Below are 25,849 nucleotides of genomic sequence, written 5' to 3' on the forward strand. Positions count from 1 at the left end.
TAAGTGGCCATCTAAGATGCATCAATTGGTCTCAACCCACCTGGAGCAAAAAAGAATTAAGAATACCAAAGACACAAGGATAATATGAACCCAAGAGGCAGAAAGGGCCACATAAGCCAGAGACTCCATCAGCTTGAGACTGGAAGAACTAGACGGTTCCTGGCTATCACCAACGACTGCTCTGACTGGGAACACAACAGAGAATCCCTGATGAAGCAGGAGAAATGTGGAATGCGGAACTTAAGTTCTAGTAAAAAGACCAGACTTAAAGGTCTGACTGAGACTGGAGGGACCCCAGAGGTCATGACCCCCGGACTCTCTGTTATCCCAAAGCTAAAACCATTCCCTGAGCCAACTCTTCAGACAAAGATGAGCCTGGACTATAAGATATAAAATGATACTGATGATGAGTGTGCTTAGCTCAAGTAGACACATGAGACTATGTGGTCAGTTCCTGTCTGCGTGAGATAAGAAGGCAGAGGGGGACAGGAGCAGGTTGAATGGACGTGGGAAATACAGGGTGCAGGGAAGGAATGTGCTGTCACATTGTAGGTAGAGCAACTAGGGTCATGTAACAATGTGTGTATAAGTTGTTGTACGAGAAACTGACTTGAACTGTAAGCTTTCACTTAAAGCACACATACACGCAAAGAAAGAATAAATATGTTGTCGATTTAGCCTTGCAATTATATTTGGTAGTAAGCAGGACAACTTGCCCCATGAACCATTTGCCCATGATACAGATGACAAAATTGAGGCTGAGAGTTCTGTGATCTAGGTAAGGGCCAGGAATTTAGGTCTAAACCAGCACCACAACCCTGCGTAGAAAAGAAAGAAGTGGTATCATATGCCCTGCCTGGCTGTTAACACCCTATTGTAAGTTCTTTGGTAAGTTATGCTTCACAGGTCTAACAAAGACCTGAGGAGATGAAAGGTCAAAGGGGTAAAGCCATCAGGGCAATTCCAAGCATGACACAACCTCACAAGTATCTACAATAATTTTCCCATATGTTTTAGCTTTCAATTTATAATGTTCTAGTTACTATGGAGAAACCCCGGTGGTGTAGTGGTTAAGTGCTATGGCTGCTAACCAAAGGGTCGGCAATTCGAATCCACCAGGAGCTCCTTGGAAACTCTATGGGGCAGTTCTACTCTGTCCTACAGGGTCGCTGTGAGTCGGAATCGACTCGATGGCACTGCGTTTGGTTTTTTTTTTCTGGAGTTACTATGGCTCATAACAAATTAATCAAAAACTTAGTACTGTAGTATAAAACAACCATTTATTACGCTCACAGATTCCATGGATCAGAAATTTGGACAAGGCAGAGTAGGTACAGCTTGACTCGGCTTCATGATGTCCGAGGCCTCAGCTGGAAGACTCTAAGGCTGGAATCATCTGAAGGGTCATTCATTCACAAATCTGGTAGTTGAGGCTGGCTATTGGCTGGGGGCCTCAGCTCCTCTCTGCGTAGGCCTCTCCATGTAACCTCTCTGTATAGGCTCCTTCGGGCTTCCTCACAGCATGGTGGCTGGGTTTCAGTGGCAGGTATCCCAAGAGCGAGCCAGGCGGAAGTTGTATTCTTTTTATGACTTAGCCTCAGAAGTCAGATAGCATTATTCGGCCACGTTATATTTTACACTCACATTCACTCACTCACACACACACACACACACACACAGATATATAGATATATTTAAGATAATGTAAGTTTAAGATAAACACTTACAAACATATTTAAGATAATAAAAAGTATGTTGTGTGAAGCTACTAAACTTTGGGGTAATTTGTTAAAATGCGATAGATAATACATGCATACACATATATACACATACATAAATATAATTACATATTTAAAAGGAGCCATGGTGGCGCAGTGGCTAAGACCTCAGCTGGTAACCAAAAGGTCGGAGGTTTGAATCCACCAGCCACTCCCTGGAAACCTTATGGGGCAGTTCTATTTTGTCCTATAGAGTTGCTATGAGTGGGAATCAACTTGAGGACAGTGGGCTTTGGATGTATTTAAAAATATTTTTTAAATTATATATATTTATATATGATACATACACACATATAAGTATATATATCTTTAAAAATATATTTTAAAATTATATATATAGTGAAACCTGTGAGAGCTGGAAGTTGACAGGACTGCTTTGTTTTTCTGCGTCTCTAGTTTTCCACCTTTGACAGGGTGCTGTCTGACTACTTTTGCATTGTTCATTTTATTAATTAATTTATTGGTATCGTTCATTTTAGTGGAAAATATTTGGCTTTCCTTCTCAGACAGGTTTCCACCTTATACAGGTTGCAGCTTTGATAGGTTTTACTGTATTTTATGTGTGTATGTATGTGTGTGTATACATATCTATTGCCTTATAACAAATTACCTCCAAATTTAGAAGCTTCACACAATAAACTTATTATCCTATACAGTTTCTGAGGGTCAGGAATCTGCGTGCCAGATTGTTCTGGCTCAGGATCTCTCGTGAAGCAGCAGTCCAGCTGTTGGCTGGGGCTACAGTCATCTGAAGTTTGATGGGAAAGGAGGATCTACTTCCAAGCTCACACACATGGGTGCTGGCAAAAGACCTGGGCTCCTTGCCACGTGGGCCTCTCCAAAGGACTGCTCTGACGTGGCAGCTGACTTCCCTGAGCAAGTGATCCAAGAGAGGAAGAGTACAACCAAGATGGAAGGTGCAGTACATTTTATAGCCTTATCTGAAAAGTGACACACCATCACTCCTGCCGTAGGCTATTGGTCACACAGACCAACGCTGGTACTGTGTGGGAAGGATTACACAAAGGTGTAAATAGCAGGAGGAGGGGACCCATGGGGACTCTTTGGAGAATGTAATCCGCCACACATACGCCTCTTCCTTCCCCTTAACTTCTCTTATGTCCAAGTCTGCATTTTATTTTGCTGCACTCTAAGCCCCACTGTCTTAGTTATCTTGTCTTATTTATCTAGTGCTGCTGTAACACAAATACAAGTGGATGATTTTAACAAAGAGAAATTTGTCCTCTCATAGTCTAGCAGGTTATAAGTCCAAATTCAGGGTGTCAGCTCCAGTGGAAGGCCTTCTCTCTCTTTTGGCTCTGAGGAAGAGTCCTTGTAATTAATCTTCCCCTGGTTGAGGAGCTTCTGAGGCGCAGGGGCCTCAGGTCCAAAGGACGCCCTGCTCCCGGTGCTGCTTTCTTGGTGGTATGAGGCTCCCACTCTCTGCTAGTTTCCCTTTCCTTTTATCTCTTGTGATTTGGTAGGATAAAAGGTGGTGCAGGCCACACCCCAGGGAAACTCCCTTTACATTGGATCAGGGATGTGACCTGATAAGGGTGTTACAATCCCACCCTAATCCTCGTTAACATAAAATTACAATCACAAAATGGAGGACAACCACAGAATACTAGGGATCATTGCCTAACCAAGTTAATACACATATTTTTGGGGTGACATAATTCAATCCATGATACCCAGCTTCTGGCATACATCAGGTAGTCAATAAATACTGGTGAGATGGATATTGTACAGGAAAATACCAGTGTCTGCCCATAGCCAGTTCTCCTCCCTTGCCGCACACAAGCACCACTCTTCACACCCCCATGCAGTTGGGTGAGCCTTGTGCCTGCTTTTGGCCAGTGAAATATTGTGGAAAAGAACTGTGATCCTGTCAAGCAGAAGGAGTGAAAAGCACAGTCATGATTCGCTAATCTTTCTCTACTGCAATGGTATTAAGGAACTACAGGTACTGAATGTCCCAGCAGGTCCAGCTCTAAGCATGAATCGTCTATTTTGGTCCCAGAGTGGCTGTGTGGAACAGACACCCTGCCCACATGTGAGGCGTGCAGTAGGAGTGGGGAGGCTCTCGGAGCTTTGAAGGAGCTGTTTGTTACAGCAGCTTGACTTGGCCTATCCTGACGACAGATACAGCATCTCTTTTATCAGGACTGCTAGCCCCAAGCTGCAGATGGGGAAGTGAATGCTCAAAAAGGCCACTGACTCACCCAAGATCATACAGCAAGTAAATAGTGGATCTGAGTTTTGAAATTCAGTTTTCTATTAGTTCAGGAAGTACTATGGTATAGAGGTTAAGTCCAAGTCAGTAAACCTGAACTGACACCCTGATGAGCAAATTTCTCTAAGCCTTAATTATCTCTGTTTGTAAAATGGCTACAGATTGTTACCTTCTTGAAAGGGTTGTTGTGAGGACTAAATGAGATTATATCATAAATAATAAGTTCTTGATTTAAAACAAACAAAAAAACCAGCTGCTCTCGAGTCAAGTCTGACTCATGGCCATCCATGTGTGTCAGAGTGGAAATGTACTCATAGAGTTTTCGATAGCTGTGATCTTTCAGAAGTAGAAGGCCAGATCTTTCTTCTGAGGCACATCTAGGTGGAGTCAAACTGTCAACCTTTTGGCCACCAGACAAGTGTTTAACCACATGCACCACCTGGGGACTCCACAGCTTTGACAAACGTTATATATTATTATTACCATCATTTCCTTTACGCCACAGCTTCAGAGCAATTACAAGTGCTTTACCTTTTCCCCTTTCCCCTTCCGTGACTCAGGTCTTTGGCAATGCATTTTCCCAACCAATTTCAAAGCCCCAAGACTATCTGTCTCCCTGACTTCTCTTGGTGAAGATGTCAATGTGATTTCGTTTTTTTTCCTTAGGAAACATAACACATTTTCTAGCTTTCTGTTATTAACTTCTCCCCGCCCAACATGTCTTCGTGGTATTTCTCATTAGTGTAGCTAGCTGGGGAAGAGGAGGCAGGAGTGTCAAATTGAGTCAGTAAGTACAAAACAAAACCAGTCTTGCTCTGCCAGCATTTCGGAATGTATTGAAAGAAAAAGCCTTAAAGGAAAACAAAGCTTGGTCTCCAAAGGTCTTCACGTACCTAAGCTGGGGAGAAAAAGCATTCCAAAGATCTTCTCATGTGCTAGTATAAAGTCAACATAAAGTCAACACTTGTTACTCAGTATAGTAATGGTCAAATACTCCATGACCCATTGCATAGTAAAATACTTTGTAGTAACCAAAAATGGACCTCATTATAGTGTTAAAAAGTAAAGATGCCACTTTGGAGACTAAGGTGCACCTGACCCAAGCCATGGTATTTTCAATCGCCTCATATGCATGCAAAAGCTGGACAATGAATAAGGAAGCCTGAAGAACTGATGCCTTTGAACCATGGGGTTGGCAAAGAATATTGAATATACCATGACTTGCCAGAAGAACGAACAAGCCTGTCTTGGAAGAAGTACAGCCAGGATGCTCCTTAGGAGTAAGAACGGCGAGACTTTGTCTCACAAACTTTGGACATGTTATCAGGAGGGACCAGTCCCTGGAGAAGGATATCATGCTTGGTATTGGGTCAGAGAAAAAGGAGAACCTAGACAAGATGGGCTGATACAATAGCTCCAACGGTGGGCTCAAGCATAACAATGACTGTGAGGATGGTGCAGGACCAGGCAGTGTTTTGTTCTGTTGTACATAGGTTGGTATGAGTAGAAACTGACTCAACGGCACTTACCGACAACCACCACCAAAAAGGATGAGGTGAGAATGTATGAGCCCAGATCTGGAAAGATGCTTATGAGATGGTCTTAAGTGTGTGAAAGTAAGTTCCAAAATAACACATAAAGAATAATCCTGACTTTGCAAAAGAAATCTATTTTAATCTCGGTATACACATATGGTTGGATACCATAGACAGACAGACAGACAGATAGATAGATAGAGGGATGCAATGGTGGTTCAGCGGTAGAATTCTCACCTTTCACACAGGAGACCTGGGTTCGGTTCCTGGCCAATGCATCTCATGCACAGCCACCACTCATCTCTCAGTGGACTCTTGCATGTTGCTATGATGCTAAACAAGTTTTGGCAGAGCTTCCAAGCTAAGATGGACTAGAAAGAAATGCTTGGTGATCTACTTCCAAAAATCAGCCTGTGAAAACTCTATGGATCACAATGGTCAAAGCCACAACTGATGCTGGTGATGGCACAGGTCTGGGCAGCATTTTGTTCCATTGTGCATGAAGTCACCATAAATTGGGGGACAACTCCACAGCCATGTAATGGATTGAACTATGTGCGCCAAATATATGTGTCAACTTGGTTAATTCCCAGTATTATGTGGTTGTCCTCCGTTTTGTGATCTGATATAATTACTCTATGTGTTATGAATCCTAATCTCTATGATGTTAATGAGGCAGGATTAGAGGCAGTTATGTTAATGAGACAGGACACAATCTATAGGATTGGGTTGTATCTTGAGTCGATTGGTTATATCTTGAGTCTATCCCTTTCAAGATATAAAAGAGAGAAGTAAGCAGAGAGACAGAGGGACCTCAGTACTACCAAGAAAGAGCCAGGAGCAGAGTGAGTCCATTGGATCTAGAGTCCCTACGCTGAGAAGCTCCTAGACCAGGTGAAGATTGATGACCAGGACCTTCCTTCAGAACGAACGGGAAGAGAAAGCTTTTCCCTGGAGCTGGAGCCCTGGATTTGGACTTCTAGCCTCCAAAACTATGAGAGAATAAATTTCTCCATCCACTTGTAGTATTTCTGTTATAGCAGCACTAGATAACTAAGACAGGGAGTTAACAACAACAACTATATATTTATACTCGTGCGTGTGTCTACACATACACACATACATACAACCCCCCCATCTGTATATAAAAAGGATAACCTATGGAAGAACCGCTCCAAATTATTCACTCTAGTTGTCTCTTGAGTGGGACTAAAGAGTAGTGAGGACTTTCATCTTTTAATTAGTAACATCGATACTGTTTAAAACAATTTAAACGAACGCACATTACTTGTCATTTAAAAAAATGAATAAACGGATGGAAACAACAAGCTACCTACCCGTAAATGAGAACGGTATGAGTAACGCCATCAAGGATGGAGCCCTGTGCCAGGCGCTTTAAGTGCATCATCGCATTTAACCCTCACCCTATCTCCAGGTGGTTGGCGCAGTTATCCCTACATCACCCACGAGGAGAGGAAAGCTCAGAATCCGGCGTTCAAGGCCACAAAACTGAGCATGCGGGAAGGTACATTACGGAACGCGAGATGCGCCTTCTAAAACGTAGCCTGTCTGCACTCAGTAAGTATTTCACCTGCTTATCAAACTCGGGCTTCAGAGCTTCCTCAGTGAAGATGTGAAACCGCATCCGCCGGTGGCTGAAGAGCACAGCCGACTTGAGCATGACCAGTGTCTCCTCCAGCCGGTCGCCACAGGCCACCACGGCCAGGTGGATCCAGAGCTCGGGTGGCAGCCCATTTTGGAAACTCCTGAGTTCTCCAGGTCTCCTAGAAAGAAGAAAAGCAAGTTACAGCTATTACCCAACTCATAAAAAAACAGCCAGTGAATGGTTGGAACGTTTCGAAACACGAACAGGCACAATCTGTTATATTTTATAAAGTGGTAAGCATTTTGACAATTCATCCTGCTTAAAGAAAAATACCATTTATTCCCTTATTTATCCTGGCAATCACAGGATGAGTCACTGTTTGGACTGCTATAGGTGTCTGAGGCTTTTTCTGCCAGCACTCAGCTGTCTAGTGCTTGCTGGCTGCCTACTGGCCCATGTTTGGAAATAGTATTGCTAAACTTCGACAGCTGACACAAGGGCTGTGAAGCTCCTACTCGCACAGGCCATGGAAATTAGATTTGAATGCAACTTGAACAAGAGGAGGTGGATCGTGCCTTTCCCATGTGAAACGAGCAACATGATATTCTCATCATCTGGATGTTTTTAGGTTGTGGTGGAAAGCATGACCATTGGACCAAAGGAAAATCATACCAGTCCAGGAGGTGAGCAGAGAAAACAACATATGTGCCCATGATACATCTTGGAAGAGTAAACAGGTGTTAAACCTAACTGTCTAGCTAAAGGCTGGTGAGATGACGAGTATGCAATTCAGCTTCCAGTTTGAAATTCATATTACACGAGAAATGAACAGGAGAGGGGTCAGGTTAAGCTGAAAATTATCAAGGTATCAAATACTGAGTCAACAGCTGAGAGGCAAACAGAGTCCAAGAGTTCAGAATAACCATCCAGCTATTTCCTCGTAATAAAAGATTTGTTCCAGACAAGGGGCTGGAGCCAAGCCTCAAACACACCACTGAGAAACATTTTCAGGCAAGTTGCAAGAAGTTGGCCTGGAAAAGGTGCCCTGAGACAAATGAAACTAATTTACTTGCACAAAAGATTTGGAGACCAGGGAACTTGGACGTCGAATGCTACCTTCCTTCCAAAAGCTTTGCGTTCAGTCAGCACTCTGCTCCCTTAGTCACTGCTCTCCTGAAAAATGGCAGGCTCGCTCCAGATTTCTTTCACCAGGAGGAAAGCCGAAGATGTGGGTGGGGCGCTTTAGAGAGATTTCCAGTTTGATTTCTTAAGAACATGCTCGGTACAAGCAAGGGATCCTGGCTCTGCTCAGTCCCGATGTGAAGAGTTACTTGAACTCTACTTATTCTGGGGATCACCGGAAGGACAATAGATATGTCCTAAGTATCTCTTGAAATTGTCCACTTCTTTTCATCCCCCGGCTACCACCTGAGGAGGCCGCCATCTTCTCTCACCTCGATCACTGTGACAGCCACCTGGGTGGGCCTCCTGCCTCCAATCTTACCCTTAATAACCCTCACCCTGTGGTTCTCCTTGTTGGAGTCCAAGTGATGTTTTTCTAAAATGTAAACAAACAAATACAGTTGCTATCAAGTCAACTCTGACTCATGGTGACCCCATGTGTGTCAGAGTAGAACTGTGCTCACAGAGTTTTTATTGGCTGATTTTTCAGAAGTAGCTCACCAGGCCTTTCTTCCAAGGTGCCTCTGAGTGGACTAGAACCACCAACCTTTTAGTTAGCAGCTGCGTGTGATAACTGTCCTTTGCACCACCTAGGGACTCCAAAATGCAAATAGGATCATGTTATTTCCTTGACTAAAAGCGTGAAAAGGTTCCCATTTTCCCTCAAGTCCAAACTGCTGCTCATGGCCCCTACTTACATCTCTTACAACTCCCCAGCCTGAATGTACAGCCATGCAAAATCATAGTCATAAACCCACTGCCCCTGAGTCAATTCCAACTCATAGCAACCTTACAGGAAAGAGTAGAACTGCCCTACAGGTTTTCCAAGGCTATAATATTTACATGAGAACATGCTACGTTACCTCCAGGTGTTGGCACATGCATTCTCTCTCATAAATGCTCTTCTTTGCCCTCTTTTCCTTACTAACTCCAAACCGTTTATTAATCAACACATCTTTACTGTATACTACTATGTGCCAGGCACTGTTCTAGGTGCCTGGAAGACAGCAGGGAACAAAACAGACAAAGATGCCTGCCCTTGCAAAATTTACATCCTGCAGTGGGTGGGGGAAAGACAAAGAATAAATGCCAGTCAGAGTCTAAGTAACTTACATAGGCCACAACCCAACTCAGTTTGTTCTTTTGTGGTGGCTTGCGTGTTGCTACGATACTGGAAGCTACGCTACCAGTATTTCAAATACCAGCTGGGTCACCCATGATGGACAAGTTTCAGCAGAGTTTCCCAGCTAAGATAGACTAGGAAGAAAGGTCTGTTGGTCTACTTCTAAAAATTAGCCAATAAAAACTTTATGGATCACAACAGAATATTGTCTGACTCACTTGCTTTGGATACACCATCAGGAGGGATAAATTGTGGGAGGAGAACATCATGTTTGCTGAGGTAGAGGGCCAAGAAGAGAAAGGGTGAGATGAATTGGCATAATAGCTGCAATGATGGACTTGAACATGCCAGTGATCGTGAGGTTGCTGCAGGACCAGGCAATGTTTCATTCTGTAGTATATAATGTCACCATGAGTTGGAGTCAATGACAGGTGTTTATCTATCTACCTACCTACCTACCTGCCTGCCTACCTACCTACCTATCTATCTCTCCTATCTAAATTACATAGAAAGTTAGAAGATGATAAATGCTATGAAAAGGAAAGAAGGAAATATAAGGCCCAGCAGGGTAGGGGTACTGGAAGTGGCTGGTGGGGTGGTGTAGTACCGTACAGTGCAAAGTTAGGCAAGACTTCACTGAAGGAGGTGAGAGAGTGAGCCAAGCATATTTCTGGGTGAAGAGCATTCCAGGTGGAGGGGACAGCCAGAGCAAATGTACTAAATCAGGAGTGTGCCTGGTGACTTCCAGGAGCCCATCCTGCAGGACTCAGGTGCCTGTTCTCTTCCTTAGCTTCATGGAAGGGTTTTCATGCTCAATATTAAACCCAGCTTCCAATTAACTCATATAAAGGGGTGGGAAGCATGGGTCTCAGATAACACTAAAGTCATAGTCAATCAAGAAAGTCAGTTAAAACTCTAAGCAAAATATATGCTACAGAAGAGATTTAATGGAAATTCACCTGCTTAAAATTATGCCCAATATTTAGGAACAGGAGTGTCATCCAAAGGTGCTCAAACAATAAATGCAATAGCCAAAAGGTTGGCAGTTTGAACTCACCCAGAGGTGCCTCGGAAGACAGGCCTGGCGATCTGCTCCTGAAAGGTCACAGCCCTGAAAACACTATGGAGCTGTTCTATCTGTACACACGGGGTCACCATGAGTTGGAATCGACTCAGTGGCAACGAACAACAACAATAAACGCAATAGCTTAGATATCTTAAACACGAAAACTTTCCCACCCCGTAATGAACAATTCCACCTAGCTCAGCTTCACACATGGGGCTTCTGCTTAAACAAAAATAATCAGCCTGATTAATCAGGGACATACAAATTCAAATTATAAAGAAACTACATTTTATCCTCAGATTGGTAAATATTTAAAAATAAATACAAGTTTGACCATTCTAGGCATTCGTGTGGATATGACAGCACTAGCCCCCTCAAACACTGCATGTAATTTGACCCAAACATTTTGGAGAGCCCTTTGGCAATATCTAGCAGGAGTGAAAGGACCCACATGGCCCAATGGTTATGCACTTAGCTGGTAACTGAAAGGTTGGTAGTTAGAACCCTCCAGCAGCTCTGTGGGAGAAAAATATTAATCTGCTCCTATAGATGTAGAGACTACAGCCTAGGAAACCCGATGGGGTACTTCTCTTCTGCCCTATAGGGTGACTGTGAGTCAGAATTGACTAGATGGCACACAACATCCATAACAAGTAGGAGTAAAGATACCTATACACCCTCCACTCCTCCAGTTCTTCTCCCACTTGTATAACCTGAAAAAAACGCTTGCACATTTGCACAACGCAAGAATGCTCAGAGCAGCCCTGTTCGTAATAGTGAAAAACTGGAAAGAACCTTGCTGTCCATGCGCTGGAGAATTATAAATGCATCAGACACATTTGAACAATGATACATGCCACTCTCCAGCAGTGAAAATGAATAAATGAGAGTGGCATGTATCATTATAATGCTGAAGATGAAAAACAGCAATTTGCAGAAGGATAATGATAGAAGGATACTCTTTAGATAAAGCTTAAAGACGACCAAAACAGCACTCTATGTTATTTCTGGACACATGTAGTAAAGCAAAATGCACATATGAGGATGATGAACATCAAACGCAGGCTAGTGGTTATCTCTGGGGACTTAAATCTTTGTCATTCAGCTAAATGGTGGGTACACAGGAATTCCCTGTGTTATTTGTGTCTGTGTGTGTACCCCACACCCATGAGCCAGAACCAACTTGGTGACACCCCCCCAACTATTTGACAAATACTTTTTTTTTTTTAATTAAAAAAGCTTGCTTCTCAACAATGACAACAAAATAAATTATCAAAAAAGAAAAGAAAGCTTGCCCTCCCCTGCAGCACACACAGCAGGTCACTTCTCCTGGTTTCAGGCTTCAGTGATTCCGGACTGCAATGTCCAAAGGACAGGGGCTAGGGGCTGCAATCTTTCATGGTTGTCTGGCGACAGGAACTAAAAAAGAAAAAGAAAGCCTCTCCTGGTGCCAGTTCAGGTATCAGTGGTTGGGATTTAATAAGACCTTTACTGTGCTCACTGTGATACCTCTCATGTTACATTAATAATCTCAGGCTTCAGGTAACAAGCGTTGGTGTTCTGCAGTCACAATGAGTAATAAAGTTTAAGAGCGTCGAAATGATGTGCCTTTCACCAACTCTGCCAACAGCAAACTCAGCAGCTCTCAGATGTCACTCAGGACTTTGTGAGGAGCCAGGAGTCCAGTGTGCAAACTTAGGGCTTTTTAACCCCTTGAATTGCTGGGCTTCGGCAGGGAATGGGTGGCGGAGAATTCTAGCACTGCTCTGACTGATGGTTAACTATGTACTTATTTATACTTTATAAAAGGGAATTGGAACAGACACTGCTGTCCAGGATTGTTTAAGACCTGTTGCTAAGGCTGAAGCTGATGATGACCATCTTGGCCACTACACAGGTACAGCCTGAATGGGAATCAACACAGAAGAAAGCAGAGCCAAAAGATGCCGGCTCCCAGCTTTAACAACATTACTTGAATACCTGGATCCAATAAATTCCCTTTTTCTGAAGCCAGTTTGAAATAAACTTACAACTTAGCAACCAAAAAGATTCCCAATCAATGTCCTAAGAATATGTTTCTAGTCATCTTGGACTTTTGCACCTTCTTTCATGTTCACCTTGATTTATCCCTTGAAATGCTCATTGCATCCATTCTTCCTTGTTGCCCACTCCTAGGACCCTGACCCAAATTCTCATCATCCTTCCAGTTTTATAGCTGGATGAGATGCCAGTTATCATTTAGGGCAGGGGAGACCCTACATGGCTGCACATCACATTCATCTGGGGTATCTGTTAATACACAGAGATCCCCATTCAGTAGGTCTTGGGTGAAGCCCTGGAACCTGCACTACCGTATACAGGTACCACACATCCAGCCATAGTTCTGCTATACTCAGGAACTAATTACCTGAGCTGACCTCTGACCTCTCTCCCAAACACAACCCCAATGCCCTCAGGAACACCTACTCTGCCCTCAGCCTCTTCTCAGCATAGTCTCCTCACTTTTTGCCTTAATTAAAATGTGCCTGCCTTATGAGGAGTCACTAGGTACATCAAATGGTTAAGCACTTGAGTGCTAACCAAAAGATCCGTGGTTCGAACCCACACAGAGGTGTCTCTGAAGGAGCAGTTCTATTCTGCACACATGCTATTGCCATGAGTCAGAATGGACTGGAGGGCAACTAACAAGAACAAGCTTGGTGAGGATAAAATCCTCCCCAGCAAGTCTTTCCCCAGCTGAGGCTATTCTTTCTCCCCTGCCTCAGGTGCTTGGGCCAGTAGATGGGGATGGTGTATCCTCCTTGCTCCCATGCCACATTCAAACCTGCAGATGTCTAGATAGTGAAGTCTGTAGCGTGAGGCAATTTTACCCTAGTTGGTGTCATCTATCGACTTTCACCTTGGCTCACAATATTCCTCCCCACACCGATTCCTGTCATCATTCTCTGGGACTTCAACTGCTACTTGGAAGATGCTTCCAGCTCCCTGACCCTCCAGTTCCGCAATCGCCACACCCATCACGTTTTCTTTCTTTCTACCTGAGCCACCCAAGCCTATGGTCACGCCTGGACCTTGACACAAACTGGGTCCTTCATCCAGAATGTGCTTGCCTGGCTCTTTGTGTGGCCAGCTCCTTCTCCTTTGGATGGCAGGAAAGTCTTCCCTGTCCATGGCGTGCCCTCTCTTTTACTCTGTCATAATCCTTGCTTATTTCCTTCCAAAAACTTACCTCAGCTGGTGCCTTAGGCTGAGTTCTCTAGAAGAGCAAAACCAGTGAAACATGTATATAAAAATGAGACACATATTTAATTCAAGGAAACGGTTCACACAGTTGTAGAGGCTGGAAAGTCCCAAAACCATGGGTCAGACATCAGGACGGAGGCTTCTTGTGATTCACGTGGTTGCAGGGGCTGACAAACCCAAAAATGGCAGGCCAGACGGTAGGCTGCTAGCTCACATCCCAAAAACCGGAGGTCAGATGATGACAAGTTAGATGCAGGATTCAGAGTAAGAGTGAGCCTTGCCGGAACACCCATTTATATATTGGAGGCAGGCCACACCCCCCAAGGAAATTCCCTTTTCAACCAATTGGCTGCTCATAGCAGATCTCATCATGGAGGTGATTACATTAAATTAGGTTATGGAAGAACAATCAGTCCAATGTCTACCAAACCACTGAGAATCATAGCCGATGCAAGCTGACACGTAACATTAAATTTAAATGTTAAGTATTTACACATTAAGTATTTAAATATTGTTTCATTGTAATTACATACAATCTATATTTTTAAAAAAACAAACCAGTTGCTGTTGAGTTGATTCTGACTCATGGCTGCCCCATGTGTTTCAGAGTAGAACTGTGCTCCACAGGGTTTTCAATGGGTGTGACCTTTCAGAACTCGATCGGCAGGCCTTTCTTTGGAGGCACCTCTGGGTGGATTTGAACTCCCAACCTTTTGGTTTATAGCTGAATACTTAACCATTTGCACCACCCAGGGACTCTAAAAAAAAAACCAAACCCACTGCCATCGAGTCGATTCCAACTCACAGCGACCCTGTAGGACAGAGTAGAACTGCCCAACAGAGTTTCCAAGGAGCGCCTGGCAGATTCGAACTGCCAACCTCTTGGTTAGTAGCTGTAGCACTTAACCACTATGCCACCAGGGTTTCCAAAATAAATATAAGACAATCTAAATAAACAAAAATGTCTTTAGAAAAAAAGACAGGAATAAAATACACAATGTACATTTTAAATTGAAAAACATAAAACGTGTTGAAATATTAAAGTTGGTAAATGAAAATCTTGCCCCATAAAACTGCTCTCGTGTTTTGTATGTTACATTCTGGTCTTTATTCCATTGAATACGTATTTTTACATCTGTACTAATACTGTGTATATTTTACATTCTACTTTTTTATTTAATTCTTTTGTTTTCTTGTTACTACGTAAGTCTTCATAACAATAATTTTTATTGTCTATTACTATTCCATTCTACTCTGTCCTGTAGGGTCGCTATGCGTCGGAATCGACTCGATGGCACTGGGTTTGGTTTTTTGGTTTTATCTACTATTCCATCCAACTAAAACATCATAACTTATAATCATTTTCCTTTTATTGTTGCTTCGAATTATTCTCAGTTTTAAAAACATGTTGCCCTGACCATCTTTGGTCTGCTGACATTTTTTCTTCTTTTACCTTATTTCCTTAGACTACATTCTCAGAAATGGAATTACTGGGTTAATACCTATTAGCTTATCAAGAAAGCAGCAATTTTGACAGCTTTTCAAATTTACCCAAGAGTTCTCTAGGAAGATTCCATGAGAAGAAATGGGGAGAAAACACCATGAGAAGACTATGGAAAGAAAAACAAAAAGCATAAGAAACACCATCTCAGCCACCTCTGAGTTACGTACACAATGTAAGCACAGAACTGACAGCTGAAACAAGATGAAACAGACTTGCGTAAGGTTCAGTGCCTCTTAATCCCACGTATTCCAAAAGGTGTGATGTGTAAGCAGTAGTTAATATTTAGATACCGCATCAAATAACATTGAATCACATAGTGACAAAGTTATTCCATTTTTAGCTCTTTTCTCAGCAATGTCAACGAAAGTCAAGTCTCAGCTTGATGTTCATATGTCTTGAGCACCTTGCTAATATTGCCTAATCATCCCTTTCAGTTGAAAAGGCAGCAGATCTCAGATGCAGAACCTTCAGCAGGTGAGAGTATCAAACTAGGGATGAATGATGTATAGTTTTCTTAGTGTTTGATTTGATTATTATCTTCTATTTATGTTATCATTGACAATTTATGGCAGTGATATAAAGCTTCCTTGAAAAATAAATATATTTTGGATGTGGAGAAATTAGAACCCTCAAACATTGCTGGTGGGATTGTAACATGGCTCATGGGATTATAAAGTGGTGTGGCCACTTTAGAAAATAGTTCAGCAGTTCCCCAAAATGTTAAACGTAGAGTTATTACCAAAACCAAACCCACTGCCATCAGGCCGATTCCGACTCATAGTGACCCTACAGAACAGAGTAGAACTGCCCCATAGAGTTTCCAAGGAGCACCTGGCAGATTCAAACTGCTGAACTCTTGGTTAGCAGCCGTAGCACTTAACCACTACGCCACCAGGGTTTCCAGAGTTACTAAATGACCCTGCAATTCCACTCCTAGGTATATACACAAAGGAAATTAAAACATGTGCCTGGGCAAAAACTTATAAACAAATGTTCATAGGAGCATTATTCATAATAGCCAAAGTGGAAACAACTTAAATGTCCATCACCTGATAAATGAATAAATAAAATGTGGTATACCCATACAATGGAATATTATTTTGCAATAAAACAGAATGAAGTATGAATGCATGCTACAACACGGATGAACCTTGAAAACAGTCACAAAGGCTACATATTTCATGATTCCATATACATAAAAATCCAGAATAGGCAAATTCATAAAGACAGTAGAATGACTGAGGGGAGGAAGCAACGATGGAGATTACTGCTAATGAGTACGGGGTTTCTTTCTGGAATGATGAAAATGTTCTGAAATTAGTAGTAATGGTTGTACAGTGGGGGCATTGGTGCTTCAGTGGTAGAACTCTTGCCTTCCATGCAGAAGACCCGGGTTCGATTCCCGGCCAACGCACCTCATGTGTAGCCACCACCCGTCTGTCAGTGGAGGCTTGTGTGTTGCTATCATGCTGAATGGGTTTCAGAGGTGCTTCCAGACTAAGACCAGGAAGAAAGGCCTGGATCTACTTCTGAAAATCAGTCAATAAAAATCCTATACAGATCACAATAGTGTGACCTTCACCTGATCATAGGGATGGTGCAGGACCGAGCAGCATTTCATTCTGCTGTGTGTGGGGTCCCCGTGAGTCAGGGGCAAACTGGATGCAGGTAACAACGACAATAATGATTATACAATTTTGTGAATATACGTAAAAGATAATAAATACTTTAAAAGAATATGTGAATTATATCTCCATAAAGCTGTTATTAAATAAATAAACATATATACATAGGTTTACATCCCTGGTTATTTTAAAGTAGGCAATGGTAGTATAGGGATATTACAAGAATCACGATGCTGGTGTAGAAAGGGCTGGAGTTTAAAAAGCATTGGATGGATTGTCCTGGCTCAAGCCCTCCCCACTCTCAAATGGAAAATGATATTTAGACCAACAAAAGAGGCTCCAAAGGAAAAGCAGCTTCATTGCTTCCATGCTGTCTGAGATGAAGCATCTCCTTAATCGCTTACAAGTCTCAAGTGTGTGACTTAATTAAACTTCAATTTCTGGAGTGTATAAATAATGAAATAGAGCATTTACGTGTAGTGCTATTTACTTTGTAGCCTATTACTGCAAAACACTGAATTATTAAAGCGAGTAATTGGTTCCACTCAGACCCTCTTTTTCTGCTACCTTTCTTATCAATGCTTGTCCTTAACTGACAAGCTAAATTAGCTCAGATAAACCTGATGCCGTGATACCAGCCAGCAGTAGAAGCCTGGCAGAGAATCGCAGTTCTTTATAATGTAGCCTAGAACAGGGCTGTTGGTAACTAGTTTTACTTAAGGGAGGAAACAGAAATATACGGGGAAAAAATGGCAGAAGATGAATTGACAAAAGGTGAGTATGCTCACCTCAGGGAAAGAATTGGTTAGTAGAGCCCTCCTTTCCTAGTAAAATTTTTTCACAAGATGAAATCATAGTTATTTTAACACGGAGAAGGTCTGCAAATTAGGCCAGAGCGGCAGTTGAGGAAATGGAAACACCTTGATACAGTCCCTAGAAGGCAAGTCTGGTGACGGGTAATTATATCCACATTAATCGTAGACACATTTAGTGAAGACGCTTAATAAAGTTCCCTACAAACCACAGGTTTGGGAAGACGTGAAGCCCTTGACAAGGTTTTCCCCACTGAAGCTCTGGCTAGAGCCTTCACTCAGAAACCCAGACATGACACTAAGGACTTTGCTAACAGTTAAATCACTTTTAATGACCCGTGGCTTTGGAGTGAAATCAAGTATAATTAATCTGGCAAGACAGACAGAAAGGCTGGCATTTGCCTTGAAGTCACAGTATTATATGAGTAATGTCAACCGAGTGCCAACAAACTGCCATAGTGGGTGAGACTTAATAAAATTATTTGATAAATACACAGGCTTATTTTGGTTCATGATATTTAAAACATGGCTGTGTTTCTACCCAAACTCCAAGGCTACTGCACAGTAGGTGTTCAACACCTACTAGTAGGTGTAGTTATGTCCATGTGTATATATGTGTGTTTGCTTCTAGACATCATTATACACATACGGTTTATGATCAGTAAGTTGTAGAGCAAGGATTCAAACCCAGGCAGCTAGACTCAAGAGGTGATGTTTTAAATCATTATGCTATATTTGGGGCCACATTAGCCTAAACAAACAAACAAAAAACCAGAAGCCATTAAGTTAATTACAACTCAGGCGACCCCATGTGTGTCACAGTAGGACTGCGCTCCATAGGGTTTTCACTGGTTGATTTTTTGGAAGTCGACTGCCAAACCTTTCTTCTGAGGCACCTCTGGGTGAACTTGAACTTCCAACCACTGAGTTAGCAGCCAATCATGTCAACTGTTTGCATCATCGAGGGGCTCCTAAGGGAATTAGAAAAGTCACCCCCTCTGGACAGAGGAAGCCTCTACCCAAGGCTCCCAGCTCCATGAACCAAGCCCGGACTGGATTTCAGGCCCCCATTCACAGCCTCCCGGGGTGCCCTGTGCAGGACACAATCCCCACAACAGCTGGTAACACCAGCATCAACTCCACCTTAGAGGTCAACATTCACTATGACTTCAGGTCCTGTGCATTTGTGTTTGTTCCCCCGCTCCTGCCCAGATTTTATGATGGTGCCTGGACTAATTCTCATTTCATTTTCTCTCCCTTATGATTGTTCCTGACACAGGAGGTTCTATTTCTCTACCTCCTTCTTCTTTTCAAATTAAGATGTTATTGAGATTTTAAAATACGAACCAAGAGTGCTAGTTTGAAATGGCTGCTGACATCCGAGGGAGAAGAATGAGTATTAGCTATTCTGCAAACGGACATTTCTGTCTCATCTCATAAAAAAAGAGCATGACGGACTTCGCAATATAAAGGGAAGAAAAGGAATCAAACGGTCTCCCCAACTAATTTCAATCCTTCTACGCCTCAGGCCAGTAAGAGATTTAAATTTTTTATGATAATCCATTTTATGTTGTTTTATAAACTATATAAGTAACGCATGTATTTATCACAGAAAAGTTAAAAAATACAGACAAGCAAAAAGGCGGGAACACCCATAGTACCAATTCCGTAACCATTAACATTTTGGTGTATCATCTTCCAGAGCTAACCCAGTGTGCTTACGTGCGTGTGTGTGTGTGTGCGTGTATAAATGTGTAAATACATAACTTTTTTTAAAAAAGGATCATTTTTGCAACCTGCCTTTCTTCCACTATAAATACTAACGATTTCAATTATGAAAATAGAGAGCGAACCCCCATTCATTGCTGGTGGAAATGCAAAATGGTGTAGTCACTTTGGAAGACAGCCCGGTAGTTTCTTACAAAATTAAACATAGGCTTACCATTAGATCGAGGAGCCACACTCTTAGCTATTTACCCAAATCAGATAAAGACATATGTCCACATAAAAACCTGTACACAGCTTTATTCATAATTGCCAAAAACTAGACGCAACCAAGAGGTCCTTCAACAGGATAAGCAAACTGTGGTATATCCATACAATGGAATGTTATTCAGCGATAAAAAGGAAACGAGCTATCAAGCTACAAAAAGACAGGGAGGAACCTTAAATGCATGTTGCTAAGTAAAAGAAGCCAAAAATCTACATGCTTTATGATTCCAACTATATGACAGTCTGGAAAAGGCAAAATCATAGAGACAGAAAAAAGATCAGTGGTTGCCAGGGGGCTGGGGAAGGGATGAATAGGTGGAGTGCAGGGCATTTTTAGGGCGGTGAAACCGTTCTGCATGATACTGTAATGGTGGGCACATGGCATTATGCATTTGTCAAAACCCAAAGGACTGTACAATGCAGAGAGTGAGCCCCAATGAACTTTAGTTGATAATAATATATCAATATTGGTTCATTAATTGTAAACCTAAGATGTCAACAATAAGAGAAACTGCAGCCGAGGGGATATATGGGAACGCTATACTTTCTGCACAATTTTTGTGTAAACCTAAAACTGCTCAAAAAATAAAGTCTATTAAAAAATTTTAAGAGAGAGAGATTTTATTAAAGGGATCTTTTACAAAGGAATTCTAGAAAGCAATCAAATGGTTCTGATTTCGAGATTTGTTCCAAAGTATAGCACAGTTGTTAGCAATTTGGCTCTAGAAGCACATGGACTGGCTTCATATCCCAAGTCTGTCCCTTGGCTGTCCCATCTGGGGCAAATGTTTTAACTACCTCTAACTCTCAGTTTACCCATCCGTAAAATGGGCACACTGATTATAATGGATACCTGCTTTTGTTTTTGGCTTTTCTGACTAGCATCCATATACAGGAGTTTTTGGTAAGAGCACCTCAATTTTCTTTGGGAAAAACACTTTTCTTCTGTTTTCTGGATCATTCCCTGGGCCCCCACCCCCAGCTGTACATACATGGCCCAGGTGTGGCTATCAATGGCTGAATATGCTTGTGATCCAAGTGAGGCTGGTAGAGGAAGCCCTGGGTGTTTTAGTTAGAGGTTATTAAAGGAGAAGATGCAAGCCCAGGCATGCTGTGAACCATCACATGGAGAAAACTCACCTGAGAGTGACCCTACACAGAAGGAAGCAGATGGCTATAAGCCTGGATACAGCTGTGACTGAAGCTTTACCTCCTCTGCACTTGCCAGCTTCATGAGCCAGTAAATCCCCTTTTGTGCTAAGTGATATGAGCTGAGTTTCTACCACTTGAAACTGAAGGAGACTTGTCCTATCCAGTAATAGTACCTACTTCATAGGTCGTTGTGAAGGCCAAATGTAATAATGCATGTGAAGTGCTTAATACAGTGCCTGGCATACTTTTAAAGATCCTCACTATCACCTTAAAAGGTATGGGATTGTTTTGAATACTATTAAATAATGTGTCATTTGGAGCCTTGGTGATGCACCAGTTGAGAGCTACGGCTACTAATCAAAAGGTCAGCAGTGGTGCTCCTTGGAAACCCTAGGGGGAAGTTCTACTCTAGCCTATAGGGTCGCTTTGAGTCAGCATATTTTTAAACATCTTCACTACTCTCCTAAAAGGTATGGGATTTTTCTGAATATTATTAAATAATATCTCATTTACTAATACAGATAAAGCCGTAGCATAGCGCTGGCATGAGGTGGTGCTCCATTCATTCATTCGTCGTTCATGTAACAAATATTTATTATCTATTATGAGATCTCTGGAAATGCTGGTAGCATTGTGATTAAGAGCTACAGCTGCTAACCAAAAGATCAGCAGTAGAATCCACCAGGCGCTCCTTGGAAACGCAGTTCTACTCTGTCCTTTAGGGTCCTTATGAATTGGAATCGACTCGGCGGCAAGGGGTTTTTCTTACGAGATCTCTGTTCTAGATGCCAGGGATACAGCAATCAATAAGAAGTAATGTTTACATGTTGTGGGGCGGGGGGAGGTAGACAAAATACAATTTTATTTGCTATGTAAAATTTTTATGTAAAAAGAAAACTAAAGCAGGGTAAAGGGGGTAGAGAATGATACGAAGGATCCTGTGTTTCTGGGCAGCCAGGAAGACTTCTTTAAGGAGGAAACATTTGAGCACAGGCCTGAAAGAAGTGAGGGAGCTAGCCATGCTAGAACATTCCGAGGACAGGCAAGTGAAAGCACTGAGGTGTGAGCCCTTCAGGGTATCTGTCAACCAGTGTGGCTGACTTGGAGCTAGCGAGGTGGGGAGCAGTAGATGAGGCCATCAAGCTAACTGGGCTTGAGATGGGGCAAGTGCTCAAAGGCCACACTGAGAAACGGAATTTTATTCTCAGTGTGACAGGAAGTCATTGGAGGGCTTCAACCATCAGAGTGATGGGATCTGGTCTACATATTTAAAACATTACTCCAGCAGCTGTATGGCAAATGGACTGTGGAGGATGCTAGAGTGGAAACAGGCAAACCAGGGAAGAGACTACGGCAGGCATCCAGGCGTGAGATTATGGTGTCATGGATTGAACTGTGTCCCCTCAAAATGTCTGACAACTTGGCTAGGCCATGATTCCCAGTATTGTGTGACTGCATACCACTTTGTCAACGGATGTGATTTTCCTGTGTTATAAATCCTGTCTCTATGATGTTGATGAGGTGGGATTAGTGGCAGTTATTTTTAATGAGGCAGGACACAATCTTTAAGATTAGGTTGTGTTTTAAGTCAATCTCTTTTGAGGTATAAAAGAGAGAAGCCAGCAGAGAGACGGGGGAACTCATACCACCAAAAATGTAGTGCCAGGAGCAGAGAATGTCCTTTGAACCTAGGGTTCCTGTGCTGAGAAGCTCCTAGACCAGGAGAAGATTGATGACAAGGACCTTCCTCCAGAGTTGACAGAGAAAGAAAAATTTCCGCTGGAGCTGACGCCCTGAATTCGGACTTTTAGCAGAATAAACTTGTGTTTGTTGGAGCCATCCACTTGTGGTATTTCTGTTACAGCAGCACTAGATGACTAAGACAGATGGTGTCTCTGAGTGGAAGTGTTAGAAATGGTGGGACCGGAGTTGTATTTTGGGATAGAAGTAAGAGAGCAAACAAACTGGGTAGGCATGGAGAGTGAAAGAAAGAACTCATGGACCAATTGATTAAAAATGAATTCTGAACAGAATCAAAACTCACAAAAATCAAAACTCACAGCTGCATAATAATATCACAGACGGTACGCATGATCCAGAAACCTTTAACGTGCTTTGACGTGCTCTGGGGTTATCAGCTAATTAGGGCCACAGACTTAGTAGATTGCTATATAACACCATCTGTCTTTAATGAGACCTTTATTCCAACTAACTCTCTGAGAAAGTTTATCTCAGAAAACAAAAGGAACTGCAGGAAACGGTGACTCTTGATGAGCAAGTACACATGTTTCCTCTCACTGGGGCGGCAAGGGAAGCTGCCAAGTATAACTTATTTCTTTCTGTATTCTCTCTGCCCTCCCCGCCCCCCGCCCGATGAATCTGGGAGAGCAGCAACGCCATTCACCACTGTACAGTGAGCACCTGGTACTGAGCATATGCTCAGTAAACACTTGCTGGGTGACTGTGGAATAAAATGACAGAGGGACACCACAGGGCTGAGAGGTAGCCTATGTCTGCCTTAGAAACCACCTTTTTAAAGAAAGGCAACAGCAAGGCAAACAGAAACCTGTATGCCAGTGTTCACTGCAGCACTATGCACAACAGCCAAAAGATGGACTCAACCAAAATATCCATCAACAGACAAATGGATAAACAAAACGTGGTCTATACATACAATAGAATGTTATGCAGCCATAAAGAGAAATGAAGTTCAGATGCATGCCACAACACGGACGAACCTTGAAAACACTACACTGAGCAAAATATGTTTGTTGCAAACGGACGAATACTGTATGATCTCATTTATAGGAAAAAAGCAAATACACAGAAATCAGAGATTATTAATGGCAGAAGGGAGAAGGAAACAGGGAGTTTTTGTTTGGAGAGTATTGAGTTTATGTTAATTGTGGTAGAATATTTTGGAAAAGGATGGGGAACATGGTGGCACAACGTGAAAAATGTAATCAATGTCACTGAATTGTAAATGTGGAAGTTGCTGTACTAGGGAATGTCTTGGTGTGTATACTTTCACCACGATAAAAGAAAGAGAGAGAAAGAAAGAAAGGTTGAAAGAAAGCAGCAATATCCAGGCCAACCCAAAAGAAAAAGAATGAAGCTCAAGAGAGGGCTGAAGTTGAGTAATCAGCTATAGTTTCAGGTTGGAGCTGATAAATGAGAAACAGAGATTTTGCAAGAGACAGCTCACAGGGCTAAGTAATAGACATTGTTAGGGTTTTGCAGCTAAGTGTGATGATCTCATCACAGGATCACCAAGTGTCAGAGCTGGCAGAAATGTTAGAAAACTTTTGGATTGATTCCCTCATTTCAGACATGAGGAAATTGAGGTAAAATGGCTTGGGACTAGAACCCAGTTGGCCTGACTTCAGATGCCAAATTCTCTTTTTACATCACCTTGACAGTTACATTAAACTACCTTTTCCGTATGTTGGCTCAAAGAAGATATTTCAGAGGCAAGCTGGACAGATGGTCCTCCAAAGACTACTCCCAAGTAAAATTCTCATTTTAGCATTCGGTTCCATGAAAAACACAAATCATCTCTCTGGATAAACTTTTCATTTTCTCATTCAGTGAAAACGAGGCAGCCCGTTATGATTCCCTTTTTGACGTGGCTGCCAGGAAGCTTAGAGCTAAATTTAAGACCTAATCCTCATAACAATACTGGCCTCAGTTTTTGACAGAACTTATTCCCCCCTTCTCTTTATGACTTTTCACTTTTTATAACTATTTCAACGGCCTTATTGTATACGTGTCTTCTACTGTAAGTCATCTCAAATTCTTTTTGGAAGTCAGCCAGGTAAAAATCACCAATAAACCAAAATGGAAGGAAGATTTCATTTCTCTTGTGTACTGAGACTGCTACTTAACAGCACAGTGTCCATTTTCGGATCCCATCCTTGACCTAAAAGCTCAGACCTCACCTCCTGGCTTTATATTTATAGAGAGGGGAGGCTGCCGCAGGACAGAATGCCTACAAATGAGTAGTTATAAAATTGTAGGGTCGGCCTGCTAACCAGGCAAGTCCCTGGAAACTTCTCCGAAATGAAAACAAGATGTGGAAGGAGAAGGCTGTGTTTCCTGTGTTGACGTGGCAGAACTTCACTTACAGCAGTGCCCTGGGGGAGGCCACGCACCGAGCTGTGGATGGTCAGCAGGTGGTAGACTGTGTCACATCCAACTCCAAGCTTTCTGCCAACCACAAGTCTGACCCTCCCCAGGCCCGAGAAATGAGCTCACGTAGCCTTCATCTCTTTTGGATCCTAGCCATGTGAAGAGATTAAAGCACTTGCTCTCTGAAAACACGAGGCTCTCTTTTCCCTCTCTAAAATTGAAATTCCTCCTCAACCACAAAAAATTTAACCCAGGCAGGACTAGGAAAGCAATTAAAGCAGCCATGCAGTGATCTTTCCTCCTGCTCCCTTGTTACTCCAGAATCTTCTGTTGCCGTGACTGTAGAGGTAGCAAAAGAAATAATAAATAAATCCCAGAAAATGTCAACTTCTCCAGAGGACACTAGACTTTCATGTTTATGCATACGAGCCTGAGACTTCCTGTGGCTTTTCTTTTTCCCCTCCTTTCCCGAGTTTTCTAATTTTGTTCTTTATTCCTATGGTGTTGGCCATGATTTCCATGATAATCTAGGAGATATGTTCAAAAAGAAAAATGGCTTCAGGAGGTTCTGCTGCTCATGAAAAGAGTCCTTCCCTAAAACATCCATTTGGATTCTGTTCATGATCTGCTGCTAGCCAGAGACAATTTGTTCTGAAAGAGACAAGAAGATGCTGCCCCAATGTTCCTCGCACCTTGAAGAATGAGACAGTTCAAAAAACCTACGGCGTTTCTTTAGAAAAACCTCAGAAAAACTAAGAAATGCAGGCAAGACGGTTGCCTGACATCAGCATAGCAGGTAAGAGCCAAGGTGAGCCCAGGCTGCCTGAATCTTTATTCTTATTTATCACATACTGTGAACCTTAAGTC

The 25,849-nt window shown here is 42.4% G+C and overlaps 1 protein-coding gene across 1 annotated transcript in view; it reads right to left on the reverse strand.

Annotated features, from left to right (window-relative positions):
- The window catches only part of GXYLT2 (glucoside xylosyltransferase 2), a 106,929-nt gene that overhangs the window by 78,929 nt on the left and 2,151 nt on the right, over positions 1-25,849 (reverse strand). Inside the window, exon 2 of the mRNA XM_064275011.1 lies at positions 7,141-7,333. Within this exon, the coding sequence (XP_064131081.1) occupies positions 7,141-7,333 (193 nt within the window). The remainder of the gene's footprint in view (positions 1-7,140; positions 7,334-25,849) is intronic.

Source organism: Loxodonta africana, chromosome 22 (assembly GCF_030014295.1).
Source record: "Loxodonta africana isolate mLoxAfr1 chromosome 22, mLoxAfr1.hap2, whole genome shotgun sequence".
Lineage (NCBI taxonomy): Eukaryota > Metazoa > Chordata > Mammalia > Proboscidea > Elephantidae > Loxodonta > Loxodonta africana.